At 36.4% G+C, this 21249-nt stretch overlaps 2 protein-coding genes across 6 annotated transcripts; one reads left to right on the forward strand and one right to left on the reverse strand.

Annotated features, from left to right (window-relative positions):
* The first annotated feature begins 75 nt into the window (after positions 1-75).
* On the forward strand, positions 76-10693 carry LOC111322827 (uncharacterized protein KIAA0930 homolog). Of its 4 annotated transcripts, none has more exons than XM_022926019.2 (14): positions 76-217; positions 1703-1857; positions 2499-2542; positions 2845-2905; positions 3446-3523; positions 3724-3752; positions 4053-4125; positions 4227-4292; positions 4822-4896; positions 5256-5434; positions 6062-6237; positions 6758-6797; positions 7624-7700; positions 9408-10693. In XM_022926019.2, the coding sequence occupies exons 1-14, from the start codon at positions 118-120 to the stop codon at positions 9443-9445; spliced, it is 1191 nt and encodes a 396-aa protein (XP_022781754.1). In that variant the 5' UTR covers positions 76-117; the 3' UTR covers positions 9446-10693. The 4 variants fall into 4 exon arrangements, with proteins under 4 accessions (XP_022781754.1, XP_088593236.1, XP_022781752.1 ...); XM_088737110.1 differs by having other exon boundaries at positions 77-217; positions 6761-6797; XM_022926017.2 differs by having other exon boundaries at positions 79-217; positions 1700-1857.
* Positions 10694-11154: 461 nt separating this feature from the next.
* Positions 11155-21240, reverse strand: LOC111322815 (protein saal1). 2 transcript variants are annotated; one of them, XM_022926000.2, is made up of 13 exons: positions 20901-21240; positions 19091-19174; positions 17971-18050; positions 16908-16967; positions 16187-16299; positions 15266-15395; positions 14338-14420; positions 14029-14196; positions 13321-13644; positions 13026-13192; positions 12748-12843; positions 12363-12449; positions 11155-11669 (listed from the first exon to the last, which is right to left on the reverse strand). In XM_022926000.2, the coding sequence occupies exons 1-13, from the start codon at positions 21174-21176 to the stop codon at positions 11658-11660; spliced, it is 1680 nt and encodes a 559-aa protein (XP_022781735.2). In that variant the 5' UTR covers positions 21177-21240; the 3' UTR covers positions 11155-11657. The 2 variants fall into 2 exon arrangements, with proteins under 2 accessions (XP_022781735.2, XP_088593235.1); XM_088737109.1 differs by lacking the exon at positions 20901-21240 and adding an exon at positions 19477-19653.
* Between the last annotated feature and the right edge of the window lie 9 nt (positions 21241-21249).

Below are 21249 nucleotides of genomic sequence, written 5' to 3' on the forward strand. Positions count from 1 at the left end.
AGTGTTCGACACGTATGTTTACATCACCAAGCGCGAAAGACTGGGTCATACGTGTATGTAACATTAAACGAAAAGAATCCGAAGCTCCCCTTATCGTCACGTGACGAGAAAGCTACTATGGCGGCCGCCCACACTGCAGGTACCGATGGAATAACAAAAGTTTTGGAAAGTATATGTCTAGAAAGACGAAGAGAGAATCCTGATAAAGAGAGTGAAGGTAATTCTAACGCACATAGATAAAAACTGGATTAATTTTTAGTTCCAAAAATGTGTGAATCCGGAAATTTGACGTTTCAGTTTTACTCAAACCGTAGTTTATGAAATTATGGGTGATCATGGGTGACATTCAGATGATGGGTCAAACTACCTGTGGTTGTTTTGTGTATTTTGTTTTGAAATTTCACACAAATCAAGTGAAACACCACGGAGAGTGTAACAGTCTTTGCTGCAGAAGCCGATTCCGCTAACAATTGCCTGCATATTTAAAGCTCGTACAATTTTTCCCTTAAGGCAAGAGAAAGGTCAAACTGTATGCAAGCTCGAGTAAGGTTTATGTTACATGCTCAAGTACGTCCATGTATACACCACTCGAGGATTTCCCCATTTGTCAGAGAGAATATGAACAGCTGCTTCATGCAATATGATGGTATTTTCTGTCTCGTCGAAGTTTACGTGGTTTTCTTAAAATCATCTGAAAGGTTGTTCATTTCAATTGTGTCCAACACGTTTTAATTTTCTTCCCAATTAATCCAATTAATCCATTCGGAACTTCCTTTTGCCTGACAACATCCAGTTCTTGCTTTGAGAATTGTCATCTATATTAAAAAAAAACTACTGGCCTTACTTGGTGCTCTGCTCCAGATGTTGACAGAATGAGGCAGGATTTTCTCCTTTCTTGAAAACTGCAACCTTAAACTAGTGTTCACTTAACTTGGTGTGGTTTTCAAGTGAGAATAGTGGGCTGTTGGTCCTACAATACAGTACAATACAATGTTCTTTATTTCAAGAGGGTAAATACATGATTAAACCAGTAAAGAGTTTTCTAACACATGGCCCTCTGTAAACCCACCCATCCCACCCAGGGGAGGACATCCATCACACAGTAATCTCGTGCGTGGGAAATTAACGTCTCCTACCCCAACCCTGCATGAGACAGGACCTCCATTTATTCGTCCCTGTCCGAGAAGACTAGAGTATCTAACCATTTCTTGATGTTATAGAAAGGCAGCAAATTCTTCTCAATTATTTTAAGACCCTGAGTGTTGGTCCGGCCGGGGCTCGAACCCTCGACCTCTCGCACAACAGTCCGGCGCTCTATCCATTGAGCTGACCGGGAGGCAGTCCTGGTCATCCATATGAGAGTTGTTCTGAAATTACTATTATCAGTGATGGTTGAAGTGTTCGTTTAATTTGCATTCTTGTTGCTAAGTCTTTAACTCCCAAGATCTTCTGTATGAAAATTGTGAGAAGATGTTACATTTGAATCACTTCTGGGAGTTAAAGGATTAAAATGTTATGTTACTTTCTATTGCGATGAAGGAAAATACCAATTAAACTTGTTGGAACCTTTTTTTGAAATTCATTTCAAACCTGGGAAATATCTCTTATTTGATAAGTTATTTATGACGTAAAGATGAATGATTACATATATAATTTATTATTAACAAATCTGTATTAATGTTTGTTTTCTTGTTTTAAGCAGAAGGTTTTATTGTCTTGGCTATTGAGTCTTTTTGGACAAGGCTATTCTTGCAGTACTTTGTTTGTTCTGAAGATGAAACAAGAGATGACCTTCTTTTCTATGTGAGAGGAAAAAGTTCAAATAAAGATGGAAAAGTTGTTAAAAATCCTCAAGAGGTTTGTAGAGTTGGTTATAGAAAGGAAATGGATATGATACTGAAATGCAAAATCAAGGACAAGTAAGGGCCTGGGCGTATAGCCGACATTCTCTGATTCAAGTAATGGCTAGAGACAGAGAGAATGACTACTGCCTTGAAGAACAAACACTTCATATCATGCTGCTGACCAAGGGAAGTGAGGCTGTAATGGTCACATGTAACAACATTCACTTTGCAATTGTGCGCTGTTATATTGAAGTTTTTCACGTACTGTATAGAGATGGAAGTCACCAGTCTTTCTCTTCTGTCCATTCAACATGGTGCACAGTGAACTGATTGTGTTGTTGATTGAATTGTTAGAACTTGTATCAAAAATCACCCAACAACCCTAAAGGAGACAAAATATCAACAAAAAAACCTTTATTGATGACTGCCTCTAGAGTATATTGAATGTTTTCCAAAAGACATGCAAAAACTGAAAGGCAGAATGACCATAGTAGCCGGCTCGGTTGTGGAGTAGCCACTGCAATTTGCCAGTTGCCAACTTCTAATGAAATTTTTGTTTATCATTGAAATGTTTATTTCTTGAACATTGTAGTATCTTCTATAAATTGTTAATTTGATACTAACAGTTTGTTTGTTTTTTACATCATTCCACAGTCAAAAATAGCTGTGTTCAGAAAAGACTCAAAAGTTCTTCCAAGGTTTGTCTCTAGTTACTGATTTAAACTGTTTGCTCTCAAGATACAATTTCGTGAACACTTTGGTTTTCTATTATCAACCCTTAAACTCCCATGAGTGACCAAGACAGAATGTCTCCTAAAGTATCAATACAATATCACGCAGACAAGCAATGAGAAATTTACAAAGAAAAATATCAATTGAGGAATTATTCGTGGATCCAATACCAAGTTTTCCTAACCAACATCATAAGAATTGCATGGCAGACAGTAAGAAGAATTGCAAATGAGATCTTGGGATAGTAATTCTGCTTTTCTTTCAATAGCTTGGGTGACCCAGGAATTGACTGGGAAGAGTCTGTTTATCTCAACCTAATTCTGCATCAAGTAAGAAATAAATATGTGTGAATTTATCAAATTTCTTCCCTTACCCTCATGTGCGAGAGTAGGTATCTTAGTAGTAATAATGGTGCTGGACTCCAGGTTCAAGTCCAGGGAGTGTCATTATGTTGTGTTCCCGGACAAGATGGTGTCTCTCACTACCCAATGGTGTAAATGAATGGCAGAAGTCTACAAGGGAAATTTGAAAAATGTTGGGGGTATAACCTGCTTTGAGATTGGCTTCTCGTTTAGAGAGAGTGGCAATTCTCCTAATTTCTCCAGCTACAAGGGTAGTGTTAAGCTCAAGAAGTGATGTCAGTTCTCCAAGCTGTGACTATTTTGGGGACATTGACAAGAAGAAAAAAAATGGTTAAAAAAATTTTGGTGAAAGTTGCCAATTTGGTGATGTGTGTTTGGTGGTCAAATGGCAAGCTACATAGCTTTATTTACTTTGTTTTCTTGGAAACACTTTGAATAAATTTTATTAAGCTATGCACAAGGTGTGCCAGTACATTTGTTGTTGTTGTTTTTTTTTTTTTTGCATAGTTTGAATACACACTAACATGTGCAATATGCACAAAGCCTCAGGAGAAAGAAATGAGAGTACTCAGTAGAATATCACAGGTCAGTAGAACTCTAAAACTGAAGTTACTGTAACATCTATTTTCACACTTATAGAATTCTTTGGCAAAGAAAGAGTTGTGATTTATCTAATTTCAATCACTTGGCATCAGGATCAAAAAGTTTGCCTTAGATTTTGTTGCAACTTGTTTTTGTCCTGAAAAGACAACTTACAATATTAATATATACTTTACTATCCACAGAAGGTGTATGCTTCACCTAATAGAAGGAGGTGAGTAATGACTTACTGGTACATGTCCCTCAGACCATCAGAATGTCCTGATCAGAACAAAACACAAGGAACCTGATGGAGCAAAGTCATTTAAAATGGGATAGTGTAATTAAGATTTGATAGACTTGTTAGATAAAAGTGTTGTAAGGCAGTTTCCATTGTTCCTAGATTTGAATTATTTAAAGAATGTACATGTATAGTGATTAATGGTAATTTTATCTAGACTTTGAGAGTCCTTTTTTATTGTATTGAAATTCTGATGTCTGCACTGTATAAAACCTCTTTATTTTATTACTTCAGAATGGATACAAAAGGAAGTTCTGCTGAGATTTCATACCCTAACATATTTTTTATTCTGGACAATTTTGAAGAGGTAAATAACAATCCTGGTTACTTGATTTATGGCTCTACCTTTGATGTAAAAATGCCAGTTAGCGTGACAGTAATGCTGAAATTTTGTTGTTTTTGCAACAGACATTCCGAGACTTTGCACTACAAGAAAATGAGATGGTTTGTGTGGAATTGGTTGCGAAAGATAAGGTATTGCTTTTGAAATCTATTGTTCCCAGGAAGTGTCTTAAATTTATGATAAAACTGTTAATAGTTTCCACCAAAATGTTTGTCAAATCAAGTCAAGAGTGCATTTTAAAGGGTATGCAAATAGCCATTATATGCATTGATCCAATTCAAATATGCACTGCTGCTTGTACAATTATGTGGAGACTTGGGATTTAAACTTCTCAGGGTCTTGTTAGATTCCAAAACTGTTTGCTAATGGATTCTTGAATGGAGAATATTCCAACAAAGAATGACCTGTAATTCAAGAAAATTAAACCTGCAATGTGGGAGTTTTCAATAAATAGTCATACAGCTGTACAGAATTCAAAGTTTTGTGGAAGGAACAACTGATTGAAAGAAAATTCAAACAATTGGATAACAAATGAAACTGTTGTAAAAAATCACACTTGACCCTATTCAACTTGAAAAGTCAGTGAAAGTGGCTAAAGTGAGTCCTTACAATTTTTGTCACAAATACTTGAAACAGATTTCTTTTCAAATTTGTCTCCAGACTGAGTCAGTGGAAGGAGTTATCTTTCTGGGATCCATAAGATATGAATCACTTAAAAAAGTTTATGATGGGAGAGTAAGTATGCAGCTCAGTAATTGTGTACTAGAAAAAGTGCAAAATACGGCCTTGTTAACCCTTTTGATCCCAACATCAGTATGCTCTTTCTCCAAACTGTTCTCAATACATTTCCTAAGGTGCAGACAAGGAGAATTTGTTTAACAATCGAGAGCTTCTTTAGTTAGTGATCATTTGCTTTATTCTCCTGACCCTAATGTGTGATTCAGGGGTGATATTGTAAAGAGAAATAAGATTGGATCCACTCACAGGGATCAAAAGGTTATATAAATGGTCTGTTGTGCCCTAAAAACCCCTGATTCAGCCAAGACAAGACTATGGTTTAATCATCATGATCTCGTGTTGTGTCTTTGACCCAGGCTAGTGTAGCCAGTAAGGTTGCTCGTAAAGTTTCAATGGGTTGGTGGAAAGGTCCAGCTAATGTGGAGTTCATCAAGATGAAAGGTCCAGGTGGAAAAGGCCATGCAGAGATGGCAATCACACAACACAGAGGATTAGAGGACAGAAGTGGTTTAGAGGACCCTGAAGATAGTGATTGGTAGGCTACAGTGTAGACAATTAAAACCCTTTTGCTCCCAAGATCTTAATTTCAATTGTCTGTTGTACAGTTTTTAGAATTTAGCTCTGAGAATTTGTTGTTTATTTTTAGTAATACTCTGAAAATTGATAATGTTCCCTTTTCTCAGAACCTGGCTGCTCAACATTGTATTATTAATATGACTGAATTATTTGTTAATTACCGTAAGGAGCCAAAGGGTGAACTCTTTTAAGTATGGTGGTCCATCTGGGTGGGGAGAAGTGTGGAATGGGATGCTAGTCTATCATTGGTTTAATTTTCCATTTAAAAAAATAACGAGAAAAAAAAAAAAAGGAAAGAAAAACAGAAAGAGGCAGCTTACTCTCACTTTATACCAGAAATATGCTGTGATGAAATGCTAAGAGATAGTTACAGGACCACCAAATACAGAATGCCAGACTGGCAACTTTTTGGTTGTTAGATTAAGTCACCAATTGTTTTTGTACTTCCCATTGTGAACAAAGGGTCAGAGGTTGGAGAGTCTTTTTGTCCTCTAAATGTTAAAGAAGCTTATTAAAATGTATTTTTTATTTTGAAATATTCAATCCATGTTAAATCTAATTTTTCGGTTTGTTTCTTTGTCCCCAGGAGAATGTGTGCTGAGTGTGGAAATACAACTTTTTCCTCTTCAACTTTTTCCTCGTCCACTGATCACCAAGTATCAGTTCAAGATGAAAAATGCTACAATTGTGGTGTAGAGTCCAGATGGACAACAGATATTGATAGTTCAAAATATACTGATAGTCAAGACAAAAAGAAAAAAGGTCTAGTACAGCTGTTGAATCTTGTATACTTTTCTTTGTCTCGAAATATCTACCTAGTTTAGATACTAAATTAGTGTAAAAAAGTGAAAGAATAACAAGTAAAACAGTGAACGTAAGTTCTAACCCTTGAATTCCCGCGATGGACCAAGACAGAATTTCTCCCTGCAATAATCAAGCAGAGAAGTTATGAGAGTAAAAAAAATATCAAGTAGGGGATTACTAGTTGATCCAATGCCAAATTTCAGAAGAATTGTTAGGCAGTACAGTAAGGGGAATAGCTAATATGATCTTGGGTGTGAAAGAGTCAAATTTTCTTCCAATTGTTATCCCTTTGAATTTTTATTTTTTTTTAGTACCAGTTTGTATGGTGGTTTTGTTTATTTTCTTGTGACTGCACTGCATTTTTCAGAGTGTTTCCCACTAAGGAGGCTTGTTTAAATAAAAAGCACTACTTTTAAATTTTGGCCTGAGAAATGAAACTGTTTAATCCTGACAAATTTGATTTGTTTTCCTTGCTTAGCAGGTCTACTGTCATCATCTCAGCACTGGGTGAAATTCAGGTGATTTGCTTTGATGTAGGGTAAATAATTGTGTTAAATTTGTAGCAATCCTAACAGATCCTCATGTGCCCCACAAGTAATATGTCATTGGAGAAGAGTCTCTGGAACACTACAGGATTGTCAAAACTATTAAGCAGCCAGCAAGAATCACCATCTTCCATATTTTATTGTGTTCTTGGGCAAAACACTTTACTTCCATAATGCCTCTCTCTACCCAGGATTTTAAATGGGGTAACCCACAAATTTTCAGGGAAGCCTGATAAAATAATGGCAAACACTTAATGACAAACACAGCCTGACAAACACTTTACTTCCATAATGCCTCTCTCTACCCAGGATTTTAAATGGGGTAACCCACAAATTTTCAGGGAAGCCTGATAAAATAATAAGGGTAACCTTGTGATGGACCAGCATCCCATCCAGGGAGGATTAGTAATACCCTAAGTCACTTCTTGCTATTGAAACCAAAATAAGCTCTAGCCAAACAAGTCACTTGGCTTAAGTACAGACTTGATGTAACGGCCAAGCATAGACTTGACCTACCCCTAGTTTACCATTCTCTCATCATCTTCTCCTTTTTACCTCTCAGTTTCCATGTCTAGTGCTTCTGCACAACAACCACCCCTTTCTTCCATATTTTTTTCAACCCCCTCCACTTTCACTCCAGCTATCCAATATCTTTCATATTAGGTTTCCAACCCTCCCTCCCTCAGGTTGCAGCTTCTGCTCTTTCTATTCCTACCACTGAAGTCCATTTCACCACCAGGCTTCAGACTTTAGTATTGTCCTAGGTAATACTGGATATGTTTTCTTTTTTTTTTTGCAGAAAAAAATCCCTTAGCAGTGTTGCACTCTCTGCATATTTAACATATGTGACACTACCATGGAATAAAATTATGAAAGGTCAGTTTACCGGTGTCCAGTCATATAAAGTGGGGAAAAGGCTATTCAAAAGATAAATCACTATCCAGCGGATTAGTGATAGCAAAAAAGCACTATGCTATCCACCGGATAGAGATTCATCTAGTGGATAGGGATATCCAACCTTTGAACAACCAGGGCCAGGCATATGCCAACTATGAAGAGTTTCTTGTGTAATGATAAGCTGAATCCTACATGTATTTTAATTGGTTCTTACTTATGGGCTATTGGAGGGCAGACACATAGATGACATCACCCAGTTAGCCCAATGGATGGTGCACTGGAATGTTGTGCAAGAGGTCGAGGGTTCCAGCCCCGTCCCACACACGAGATTACTGTGTGATGGATGTCCTCCCCTGGGATGGGATGGTGGGTTAGTATTGTTGTGAAGGCTGTAAGTTAGATAACTCATTGGGTTAATTATGTCACCTTCGTTAAATAAAGAATGTTGTATGTACTATTTAAAAAACAAGCAGCAGTGTTTTATCGGCCCGGGGTTTAAAAACACGAGGTGTAGCCGAGTGTTTTTAGACCCAATAAAATACGTGCTGCGAGTTTTTTAAATAGCTTCAAAGACCCGTGCCTCTCTAGGGATTTTTCCAAACATTATATGAATGCATTAAATAGCTTCAAAAACCCATGCCTCTCTAGGGATTTTTCTAAATGTGATTTGAATGCATTAAAAGTTAATTACATACAGAGGGGAAAAGTGCTCCTTGTTCGGCTGCTGTTAAAGTTCAGAAAGCTTTTCCTTGAAATGCCGCCCAAACGCGTGTTTCAAGAACCAAAAAATGCGAAGGAAGAGAAAGGTTACTTGAATAGTTGTGTTCCAAGGGCTACTCAGTATGCCACAAAGTGGGCTTACAAAAATTTGGTGAGTGACAAAGTTCAAGAAGAAATAAAGACACCAACTTGGAGGAAATAGGATTTAGAGTTGAAGTTGAGAGTATTCAAAACTGCACAATTAATTTTGTGAATGGGAAATTGTAAAAGAACGAATTTCTGTTCTAACAAGAATTTATCAGGAAAATAAACTTTGTTGTTTACTGCGGTTAATGTTTTTGTATGCTGCCTTTTGGGGAATAATTTGGTATTATAATTAACGTGATCTTTATATAAAGATCACAGTAATCATATTTTCACTAATAATTCAGTGATGATTTCGTTGCTTATGAATTGTACGCCAATTTCCCCTGTGACCGAAATCAAAACCCTCTCCGGGCTTTTCAGAATGATCATTCTATAGGTTCATACACGTGATCGATTTGCCTCGTGTGATAGGCTAATCAGTTCATGAATTATTAATGAGTTTTTTAATGTATTGTATCGTATCGCCATGAACAACATTTTGTTATTTATAAAATAAAACAAATAGATTTTATGTTGTTGTGCATCTCTGCAGTAATAGATCACAGAAGACATCAAAATGCAGTGAGAACATCAGTCACACCTGGCTGCATCTTGTCTGCCTCTGTCTTTACCACATTTTGATGTCATATTAATGTATTAGTGAACAAATGTACAGCTACATGGAATCTATTTGTAATCAGCTGTATATATTTCCAAGCCAGAGACATTTTCAATTTTGAACTTGTGGATTTATCATAATTTGTCTTAAGTAAGCTGTTGGTTTTTTTTTTTTCTCTCTCTCTCTCTCTCTCATGGCGAAATTTTTCATCTTTGTTGCAGATATTTTGGAAGTGAGGCAACCTCCTATATTATCATAGTATTAAATCAAATAAATCAGTCATATGGTTTATGTACACAAATTCTGAATTATATATCTACATGTATTGACAAACACAGTTACCACTGTTGACACAGTAAACTATTGCTGAAGGCACTTTTAAGTTATAATTTTCCAGAACATGCATCAATTTTCCAACAAAAGAATCTGTATATGTGTTTTAATGAAGGTATTCGAAAACAATTGTATAAGTCTGCCATATTGTTAGTTAAATCCTCTGAAATGGGGCACATGTTTTGCAAGTAGTCCATAGTATGTTTGTTGGCAGCTTAAATTGCATATTTGTGGATGCATCTACAACTCCTTCAGTTGCTTGTTATTGAAAAGTATGTTGGATCATTAAAAAAATATATAATTATGTATAGAAAGAAATCAATATTTTTTATATGGATTGCAAGCATCTGATGACTATCTTGGTATCTACCTCTATTTATGTGCCTAGAATGCAAATCAGAAAATGCTGTATGTGCATTCATTGATTTTTGAGAACTAGATAAGTACAGCGTGAGGAACATAAAGAGATAGCATTTGCAGAAACATAAGGGTAGTTTTGACCCTTTACACCCTAACATTGATGCAGTCGAACCTCGATTATCCGGACCTTGATTATCTGGACTATTCGATTATCTGGACTTTCTTCTCTGGTTCTAATTTTTTTCATGAATATTAATTAGTTGTGATCTTGAAAACTCAGAGTTGCAAAAAGCCCAATAATCCTTTCACAAGACTGTTGAAACAGCGTATTATCCTGTGCGCTCTTCAAAATTTGCAAGTGCGACGTGACAAATATTCTGATGCATTATCTGTAAATACATACAGGCTGTGTAGATATCACAATTAAAATGATGTTTCCTTTGTTACATACCTTTTGTTTACATTTCTATCTCATTAATATTTATATTTTCGATTATCCGGACTCTGGATTATCCGGACTATTTACCGACGAGGTCCCAACGAGTCCGGATAATCGAGGTTCGACGGTATTCATATTCTCCATACTGTTCTCCATGCATTTCCTTTGGTGTTGACAAGGAGAATTTTTAACAATCAAAACTTCCTAGGGTGGTGATCATTTCGGTTATCATTTCCATTATGTTTTTTTTTTTTGAAGCCAGTAACATTACAATCAGATTGAGGTTGTACCATTGAACCAATCTAGATATTGTTAACAATGAAAAGTATGTATGGAATGATGACTTAACCAAATAAAGCAGCGCGATACTTCTCAGAGGTTTCCTACTTTCTATTGGTGCATTCAGATCATTGTAGTGTAATGGGTGCAGGATCTTATGCAATCTTATGGGAGTGGGGGTCAAATATAGTCCTTCTGTAGGTTTGATAGGGGAGTGTAATCAGTTCTTTAAACCCTATTATTAGTATACAAATTTTTCCTCTTGTTCTCTAGACACTTCTTAGGTGCTGATGGTGAGAATTTGTTTAAGAATCAAAAGCTTCTTTAGTTGGTGATTATTTCCTTTATTCTCATGACCAGAAATGTGTGATTCAGGGTGATATTGTAAGGAGAAATAAAATGCTATTCACTCTTAGGGATCAAAGGTTGACTTTTTTTTTTTAGAGTGGCATCAGCCAAAGCCAACAGGAAGTGGCCACTACTTAACTTTACAGTTTCTGCTGCCGATTGACACAAAATAATTCAACCATGTCTTGGAATCATGCAAACAAACCAACTGGTTGTAACAGTACACTTTATTTACACAAATATGTAGCTGAAATGAATTATACACTTAATAATTAAGGATAAGTAAAGATTGCATGCTTAATGTCCATGCTTATTTACAGTGCATCACTCTTGTGTGCTCTTCTGTGTGGAGAGCCTAGATTTTGAATTCTGCTGTATGACTAATGGATCATCATTTATTTCTTTCGTTAGTTTTGAGAACTAGCTAATAATTCAAAACCACGTACCACACTTAATGATATTCACACTTTTACTTTCACCGCTTATGTTGTGTTGTATTAATACTGTCTGGAGAATTTTCACATTGATCACTCCTAAATGTGGGAGAGTTGAAGCAAATAGCAAAGGCACAAATTAGGAGGCAAGAAAATGGTGAGAGGGTCTCCCTACTAATTGACTTTGGGTACTTCCTTTCAAAAGTAATTAAGAAAAGAGAATGTACACGAGCGACAAAGTGATTCATTCTTAGCAATTTAATTTCATCTTGTTTCCTCTATAAACAGACCTATAAAAAAAAAAAAAAAAAAAAATTGAAAACAAGTAAACTCATAAAAATTAGATAGTAATACATAAGTATTAGGCAGAAACCTACAGAAATCTTGCCACCATCCACTAAATGCACCAAGTCTGTTCATGCTCAATAGTGGCCTTCAATGAAGACAGACTCGTTTTGCAATAGATGTAGCCTACGAACAGGGTTTCATTATCAGGAAAAGATGCTATGAGGTCAGTGAGAGGTCTGCAAAGTGTCCATTTAATTTCTATTGTATACAGCAGTATATGATAATTTTTTATTTTAAACTAATTGCTGTTTTAAGATTTCAATACCCCATGATATTGAAAGCTAGTTGAGAGAGGCTATATTCAAGACTTTGCAGTTCAAGCAGTGTAGTTTCAGTGCTGCAATGAATAATTCTAATTTTTTGCCAATTGAAGGCAAGGTAAAGGTGAGACCACAATAGCTATTAAAACACAATACACTGGCACGTGTCTAGTCAAAATAAATAAAACTATAGAAGGATCGTGATACAATATGTTATTAGAAAGGTTATTTCTTTAGTGCCTTCTTTCGTTTATGATTCCTACTTAGTGATAACTGCAAATGATACCCTGTGTAACAAAGACCCTTGGAGAAATTTCTGTGAAGAGAGTTAAGTACTGCAAGCATTTTGCTCTACTAGAGCAGACATTGTCTCACCTTTGGTGTATACAGTCTCTCCAACAGTTTCTTGTGCAGAGAAGACAATTCAGATGTGCTGAGTGTTGATTCCACCAACTCGCACACCTTTAGTACAAAATCAGTACAATACAACAAAAAGTAGTCACTAAGTGGCTTTGTTTACATCAATTAAACTTAAGTGACAAGAACTGACCAGAAATAAAAGTATTTGACACTTGTGTAACCCTTCCAATCCCTGTAATGACCAAAATGGAATTTCTCCGTAAAGTTCCAGTACAGTTATGGGCAGAAAGGCATCAAAAAGAAAGAAACATATCAATTATTGGATACTCCCTGATTTAATTATTCACAGGATTAATTCAGATTTGGCCATAAAATTTGTAAACAGATCTGCTGAACTAACCAGTGTGTTGTAGACCGTTATTCTGCTTGCATAATGAACTATCTTCTGGAGAAGGGTTTCATGAGGTGCTAACATGCTTGAAACACACTTTGGAGCCTGAGGGAAAATATTAGTGGATTTTTATAGAGCAAACACTATTTAAGAGCTCCTAACCCGTCTATAGCATATATGGTAGGAAACAATTAGATGAGGGTGGTTCCAGAAGTCTAGTATCCTGTGCTTGGAAATGTTATGAAATGCCATGTGCTCTTCCGTGGGTTATAATACAAAATGCTCACCTTAGCAGATTCGGAAATGACATCTTTTAAAAAGCTAGTAGCCACTGTGAAGTATTGATGGTGGATATCAGTAATATTGACTTGATCACTAATTCCATCATTTTGATCTTTCATTTTTTCTTGAAAAGAACTGTGAGCTTCATCTGTAGCCTTACTCCTGATGGTTTCTGAAAACAGGATTTGAATTCATTTAAGAACAGGGGGCACACAGGTCCTTTCCTCCACAAACCTAAGGTAAAATAAATTTTTAAAAGAAAGGACAAGCAATTAAACTGCAAGAAACCCTTTCTCTCACCCTCTACTTGATCCACAAGTCTACCTTCATGATTGTTGGCCTGATTACCACTTTTTTCTGCATTTTCACTGAACCCTGCACTTTCTCTATGTTCTGCATGTTCTTTACTGGTTAAGAGTTCTGAATCAGCATCTGTAGACTTCATTTTGTCTACATTGGTTTTTTCATTATCTTCGGTACTTTCTTCTTTGCTAAAGCTTCTTTCAAACTTGTGTTCATCAGTTTCTGTGAATGAAAGCCTGTTCAGACTGCTCTTGCATCTTTTACGATGAATCTTGCAGGAATATCCTAGAAGACCCAGAAGTACCTTCATAATTCTTGGATCTGAAAAACCAAAAATAATATTACGAGAATCACACCAAAGATTGAATAAACAAATATTTCTTTCCATGTACAGGTATGCCATAAAGGTATAGTCCAGCATCCTTCTGCCATATTAGCTTGCTTACAGACTCTTAGCTGTGGGTATCTAGTTGTTTATTTAACTTAAACCTTTAACTCTCAGAAATGATTGCCATGTTACCTCTCCCCATAATAACCACAAATCATCCAGCTCACAGGTAATAGGAATACTCAAATTCATCCCGCAGAAATTGTTATTTTGATCCAACACAAAGTCTTATAACCACTATATATAAAGGAAACACATAGAAGCTAGAGGGGAGAACTGACAATCAGATCTTGGAATCAAATGGTTAAATAAGTTACCTTTTTCCATGGCTGTCAACACAGTAATAGGATCTGCTACAAGGACAACATTCAACACTGAGAAGGATTCAGTAAGTGACACTTCACGACCAACAATGATGCCTCCTTCATCGTGCCCACACTCAGCAATAAAATGACACAGAAGTGGAACAACGGATACACAACTCACTAAAAAGACAACAATGATATATTGTTGAGTAATGACTGACAGTGAGAGTAAATTTCAATTGTGTGTCATCATACTTAAGGAATTAGTATTAGCTGATGATAATTATATGAAATTTTACATGGGATATGACTATTACTCACCTAATCCCTGGACACCTCGTTCCACAGTGGATATCATTTGAAGAATGTGAAGAAGAGTCTCCACTATATGGAGCTGTTCTGACCTGTGATGAGTAAAAAAACAAAATGAATTTCACAATTGACTACAGTGTAAGGGTACCAAAAATAATCCATAATTACACCCACACTTAGGAAACCAGCTAGAAATTCTGCTTTGAAAGCGAAAAAAGTCACCAAAGTGTCTTTCAACCCTCTGACCCCTAATATGATAATAATAATAATAATAATAATAATAATAATAATAATAATAATAACAATAAGAATAAGAATAATAATAATAACAATATATCGATTTCTATAGCACATTTCCATGGAATGCTCTAATGCTCTTTACAACACTGTGCGGGAGACTTTTCCAGACTACCAGCGGCAGTGATAAGCATATAATCTTTCATAATGGTATCACTGCTAAACAAACTTAAAGGTCATGAGAATAAAAGAAAAGGTCACCAACTCAGGAAACTCTAACTTGCTTGTCAGATCATTGGCTATTTTCAAAAATGCTCGAGGGAGGGATGAATCAAACCTAAAATCTTGCCATGCTAGGATCCCTGTTATTAAGATACACTTTCAAACATTTAAATTTGCCTTTTAGCTTAGTAAAGGATCCAAGATAAATGCAGTATATGGGAAAACAATCTGGAGTCCGGAAAAAGTCTTAATAGGATTTAAAATAATCTCTTGGGAAGTATGGGAGATATTTTTGCAGCATCAGGAGTCTTGAGGTGCTTCTGACACCAATGACTTTTGAAACATGATTGATTACATTTGATTATAATGACTGAGTATCTTTGGTTGTGGCAGATATAGAAATACTGTTATGTTAAGCCAGCTATTTGACAACCCAAGGGGATTATCCAAAAACAATTGACATAATAGTAATTATAACCTCATATGCATCTGTTTCATTGCTTCACAAACAGCAGTAACCAAAGGTAAGTCAGCCCAGGCTCCCAACATTTCATCACTTGTATCCAACACCTTATCTACCACTTGGGAACAGTTGATAAGCAGATCCACTAAAAAGGAAAAATTAACATAGCAGCAAGAAATGAATGTCGATAGTTTCCCAGGAAAACCCTGTAAACTTCTAAAATTCAGACTTCTAAAGAGAGAAAATATCTTTAACCCCTAAACTCCAATGAGTGACTAAGACAGAATTTCTCCTTACAACAGTTATTGGTAAAATATCAAGTACACAAGTGATGAGAAATAAAAGAAAAGTATCAATTATAGAATTATAAGTTGATCCAATACTAAATTCTCTATTAATCCAATATAATCAGAATTGTTTGACACACAATAATGAGAAGTACTGTTTAATCAAATAAAACTATATTGACCTAAAAATCAATTTTATCCACAACCTTCCCAATGGCCTAGACACCATACATGCTACTTTTTGCTCATCCTGAGGGTATCTTCCAAGAAGGGGCTTGACTGCAGTACAGGTGACATTGCATATTTTTGGTGAGTCAGTCCCCTCCCAGTAACTCATTGATTTACCAGGGTTTGTATACTTTTAACCTGTTAAAATTCCATGACTTTCCATGGAATGGAAACAATGCATGCTTCTGTTTATTTCCAATTAAATTAAATCTGATTTTTGGACTCGTCAGTTACCGTAACTTTTCAACTTTGGGTCTTATTGCCTTTCACTCACAGAGAGCATATTGGTTTTCCAGGACTTTCTATGAACCACACCTAAATTTCATGACTTTCCAGGCCTAGAAAATGAAATTTTGACATTCCATGACTTTCCAGGTTTTCCATGACCTGTATGAACCCTGTTTACTGTGGTTGGACTCACCATTTAAAGAGTTCTCCAAGATGTACATAAAATTCTTAAAGACTGTTTCTGTCTCCAAAACTGCCATCCACTGTGATTCAACCTCACTATTACTCAAACAAACATGAATCAGCCTAGAAGTAAACAAAAAATAAGAAATATTGATGGTGACTGTAAGAAAAAGGGTCCTAATAGGGAGGAGAAAAACAATTTTTTTTTCAATGATATTTGGCCACAATTTTTCGGAAGAAGTAATTTCTAACTGTTGGCTGAGCCTCAACCAGGACAGGGGATGGTTAACCCTCTAACGTCTAGGAGTGACTGGTATCTAATTCCTCCTTACAATATCACTGCTGAATCAAATAAAAAAGTCATTGACCACTTTCATAAATGGCTGCCGGATTAATATTCTTTTGTTTAAATTTAAATTAGCCTTTCTGGCTTTGCTTGAGATAATGTATTCTTTTGAATTTTGTGCTGGTCAAGAACGAGGGCAGAAAGGCTAATTTAAATTTAAACAAAAGAATATTAATCCGGCAGCCATTTATGAAAGTGGCCTATGAGAATTAGGGAAGTGATTATCAACTAGAGGAAGCTCTTGATAGTAAAATAACAACATTCTCCTATATGAAATGTATGGAGAGCAGTCTGAAGAATAGAGTGTAAGGGGTTAAATCCTACCTACCTTGAACTAAAGAAAAGCTCCCTGACCCTAATGAATGCTTTACAACAGAGTAATTACCTTGTTACCTCCACCAAGACTGGAGCATCTGGTTCATCAAGCAGAACAGTAATAATATCACTGAAAAATAAGTTCAAGGATTGATATTGCAATAATTCTTTATTTATATAAAAAAAATAAATAAATAAGATCTGTACTGAAGCCAAGTGGCCCATCCAGCTAGAGCTCGTCCCAGTTTCCATAGCATGAAGTGACTTGGTGAATAATGGTATTACCATTTCCCCCTGGATCGGATGCCAGTCTGATTCAGGGGGTTAACCCTCTAATGTCAATGAATAATGGTATTACCGTAATACCATTATTCACCTAGTCACTTCATGCCAGTTCATTGCAAGCACTTTGTCAGGCTTCTCTGATTCAATTTGCCAGTACCCATGTATATTGTTGGGTGGAGAGAGGAAGTGCTAAAGGTTATTTACCTTAAAAGCAATATGCTAAATTCTGAATTTTTGGTTGTAATGGCAGCTGTCCATAAAAGAGTTTTGCTTGACCTTTCTTTGAAGAGGAGTATGATGAATAAGGACATTTACTGTCAAATGCGATTATAACCGTGTGATACACAATTATTAAGTCTAAAGCTTGTCAAACACAACTATCAATGATACAGTCACGACTAATAGCTGTACTTTCCACAATTATCAACTGCAATAAAACATTCTTTGCAACTAATAATCACAAGAGAAGCCCTTTGTGATTAATAATCTTAATTTTAGGACTTTATAACAAATGATTGTTGAATTTTCACACCAGAAACAAAAAAACATTCTGAAAATGAATAAGCATCTTTTAAGTGTTTTGCCCAAGAACACAACACAATGACCTGACAAAGTTTTTAACCTTGACCGTTCTGCCCAGAGTCTAAGGACACTTAACATAAGGTCACTATGTGTCTCATGCATTATTTGCACAGCTAAGCAACATTGGTATGAGGATATTCTTACATATAATCCAAATCAATGTCTAACTGTTGTACAATAATTAAAAGGCCACTGGTAACACAGAGGAGAAATATTGCAGCAGTAATAATAATTAATGATCTAACTATATCAAACTGTTTACTTACATTAGATCTTTATTCCTCAACATCTTGACACAAACATCATGACTGCAAGCCATGTTCGCCAGAATTCCAACACAAATTTCCTATCATAGCAAAAGACCGAAACAACTTTTCACCAAACATATGTTTATACCACTAAAAGGGAAACAGCAATTTGTCATGATCAGATAATACCCACCTTTTCATATTTTGGTATAAAAACCCCACATTATCATTTTACAAAGATCTAAAATCTTGTGATGAGAGTTAGGATTGTTTTTGTATTCCATTATATTTAGTGAACCACAGTGTTTTCATTTTTTTTTAAACCCTTGTAAAATACTTGTTGATCTTTGTCACCCTCATCAGGACTAAATTTGTAACATCTTGGTGGTAAAAATTCTATTCAAATCCAAAAAGGGATTTAAACTCCTTACCCATTTAAACCTTAAAACCTTAAAAATACCCAGCATCTAAACTTTCACCGTGCAACAATAATGTTGAATCATTCATTATAAATGAGAGTAAAGGAAATAATTGTCAACCTAAGAAACTTTGATTGTTAAATGGATTCTCCCTATCAGTACCAAAAGAAATGTATAGAGAAGAGTACCGAGAATATAGATACTGATGTGAGGGGGTAAGCTTGAATCCAATACATTAAGCAACACATTGTTATCCAAACAATCTGCAATCTATTAACTTTATCTACAATATACATTGAAGTATGGCTCTGAGGTGTATTTATTCTCTTCATCATCATGGTGTAAAACAATGCAGTGTACATAGTGTTCATCAACTTTCATGCAGGACACTTTTTTTTTTTTAAAAAAAGACAGTTTTCAATTTCATTTTATTTCAGTTGCACTATTGCTATATCCAGAGGCCCTTAGTGTCACAGCCTATTTATTAACCCTTTCACTTCCAATGTCTCATTAGTAATTCTCTGTGCTGTGTTCCACACAATTCTTATGATGTTAGTTTGGAGAATCTAGTTTTGGATCAACTAATAATCCCCCTATTGATATTTTTTTCTTTATTTCCATCATTTGTCTGCTTCATATTGTATTGATATTGTAAGGACAAATTCTGTCTTAGTCACCCATAAGAGGTAAAGATAAAAAAAGTCCTTGTCATCACTCACTGTAACTCTTGCATTCTGTGACTTCAATACAGCATCTAAAAGGACTTCAGTAGTGTCCATTTCTTCCAAAAATGCTGCTACATCCTGCAAACAAAAGCAAAACTCTGCCAAACTTTCCATCTCATCGACATTATCCAAATCCTCCGCCCTCCCCTCCCCCTTCTACCTAACTATTGCAATTGAGCATGCTCTGAAACACGATCGTCTGTCCTGTCCGTCAGGCAATTTGCACAATATTAAGTGCTCCATTAAGGTGGTGACAAGTGTTCTTTATAGTAATAATTTCGTATATGAGAACGATCCTTCGCAGTAAAGCACTATTTGAGCAATAGTGAAAATCAGCCCTGAAAAAAATTTCAGGCCTGTACGGGATTCGAACCACTGACCTCTGCGATACTAGTGCAGCGCTCTACCAATTGAGCTAACAAGCCAACTGGGAGCAGGCCATCAAATTAATTCGATATAAACCCGTGGATGATAAATCAAACAACAACAAACATATGAAACATATGTGTGAACTGCGGTTATGAGACGTATATGAGAACGATCCTTCGCAGTAAAGCACTATTTGAGCAATAGTGAAAATCAGACCTGAAAAAAAATTTCAGGCCTGTACGGGATTCGAACCACTGACCTCTGCGATACTAGTGCAGCGCTCTACCAATTGAGCTAACAAGCCAACTGGGAGCAGGCCATCAAATTAATTCGATATAAACCCGTGGATGATAAATCAAACAACAACAAACATATGAAACATATGTGTGAACTGCAGTTATGAGACGTATATGAGAACGATCCTTCGCAGTAAAGCACTATTTGAGCAATAGTGAAAATCAGACCTGAAAAAAATTTCAGGCCTGTACGGGATTCGAACCACTGACCTCTGCGATACTAGTGCAGCGCTCTACCAATTGAGCTAACAAGCCAACTGGGAGCAGGCCATCAAATTAATTCGATATAAACCCGTGGATGATAAATCAAACAACAACAAACATATGAAACATATGTGTGAACTGCGGTTATGAGACGTATATGAGAACGATCCTTCGCAGTAAAGCACTATTTGAGCAATAGTGAAAATCAGACCTGAAAAAAATTTCAGGCCTGTACGGGATTCGAACCATTGACCTCTGCGATACTAGTGCAGCGCACTTGTTAGCTCAATTGGTAGAGCGCTGCACTAGTATCGCAGAGGTCAGTGGTTCGAATCCCGTACAGGCCTGAAATTTTTTTCAGGTCTGATTTTCACTATTGCTCAAATAGTGCTTTACTGCGAAGGATCGTTCTCATATACGTCTCATAACCGCAGTTCACACATATGTTTCATATGTTTGTTGTTGTTTGATTTATCATCCACGGGTTTATATCGAGTTAATTTGATGGCCTGCTCCCAGTTGGCTTGTTAGCTCAATTGGTAGAGCGCTGCACTAGTATCGCAGAGGTCAGTGGTTCGAATCCCGTACAGGCCTGAAATTTTTTTCAGGTCTGATTTTCACTATTGCTCAAATAGTGCTTTACTGCGAAGGATCGTTCTCATATACGTCTCATAACCGCAGTTCACACATATGTTTCATATGTTTGTTGTTGTTAGTAATAATTTCATAATTTTAGGCACCTAAAGGTGACTTCGAAAATCTGTGAATCTTGTGTCCCCTTTGTTATCTACTCTCCTATACTTCCAAGTTCCTGTCGTCAAACGTAAACCTTACCCTTCCCCGGTAAGGTTTCTTCATGTCACGCATTCTCTCGCACACAAAAACTCGCAACTCCGCGAAAATAATTTAAGATTACTGCTTCTCTAGATACTTACACCGTTCATTGACATATCCCAAAGTTCACATAGCTCTTTTTCAAAATCATCTCTAAGCTCGTGTGATGAATTGTCTTCTCCTTCGCGCGATGAACCACGTTCGTCATTTTCGCCCTCTTCGGAATCATCCGTAGCGGACTGAAGAGATTGAACCAGCTTCATAAGAGTTCCCAGCACCCATTTTTTGCTGAAAACTGTTTCTCCGATGTTGTCGTATTGTATCAGCTCAATTTCCTCCGCGGATAAACGGGGAGGAGAAGGATTCCTATCTGCCATCTTACAGGATCTATTTTTGACCTCCTCCCAAATTGATTAAGAACTCTCGGGAAGCGTTCGGCAGTTCCGACAT

This window comes from Stylophora pistillata, chromosome 10 (assembly GCF_964205215.1).
Source record: "Stylophora pistillata chromosome 10, jaStyPist1.2, whole genome shotgun sequence".
NCBI lineage: Eukaryota > Metazoa > Cnidaria > Anthozoa > Scleractinia > Pocilloporidae > Stylophora > Stylophora pistillata.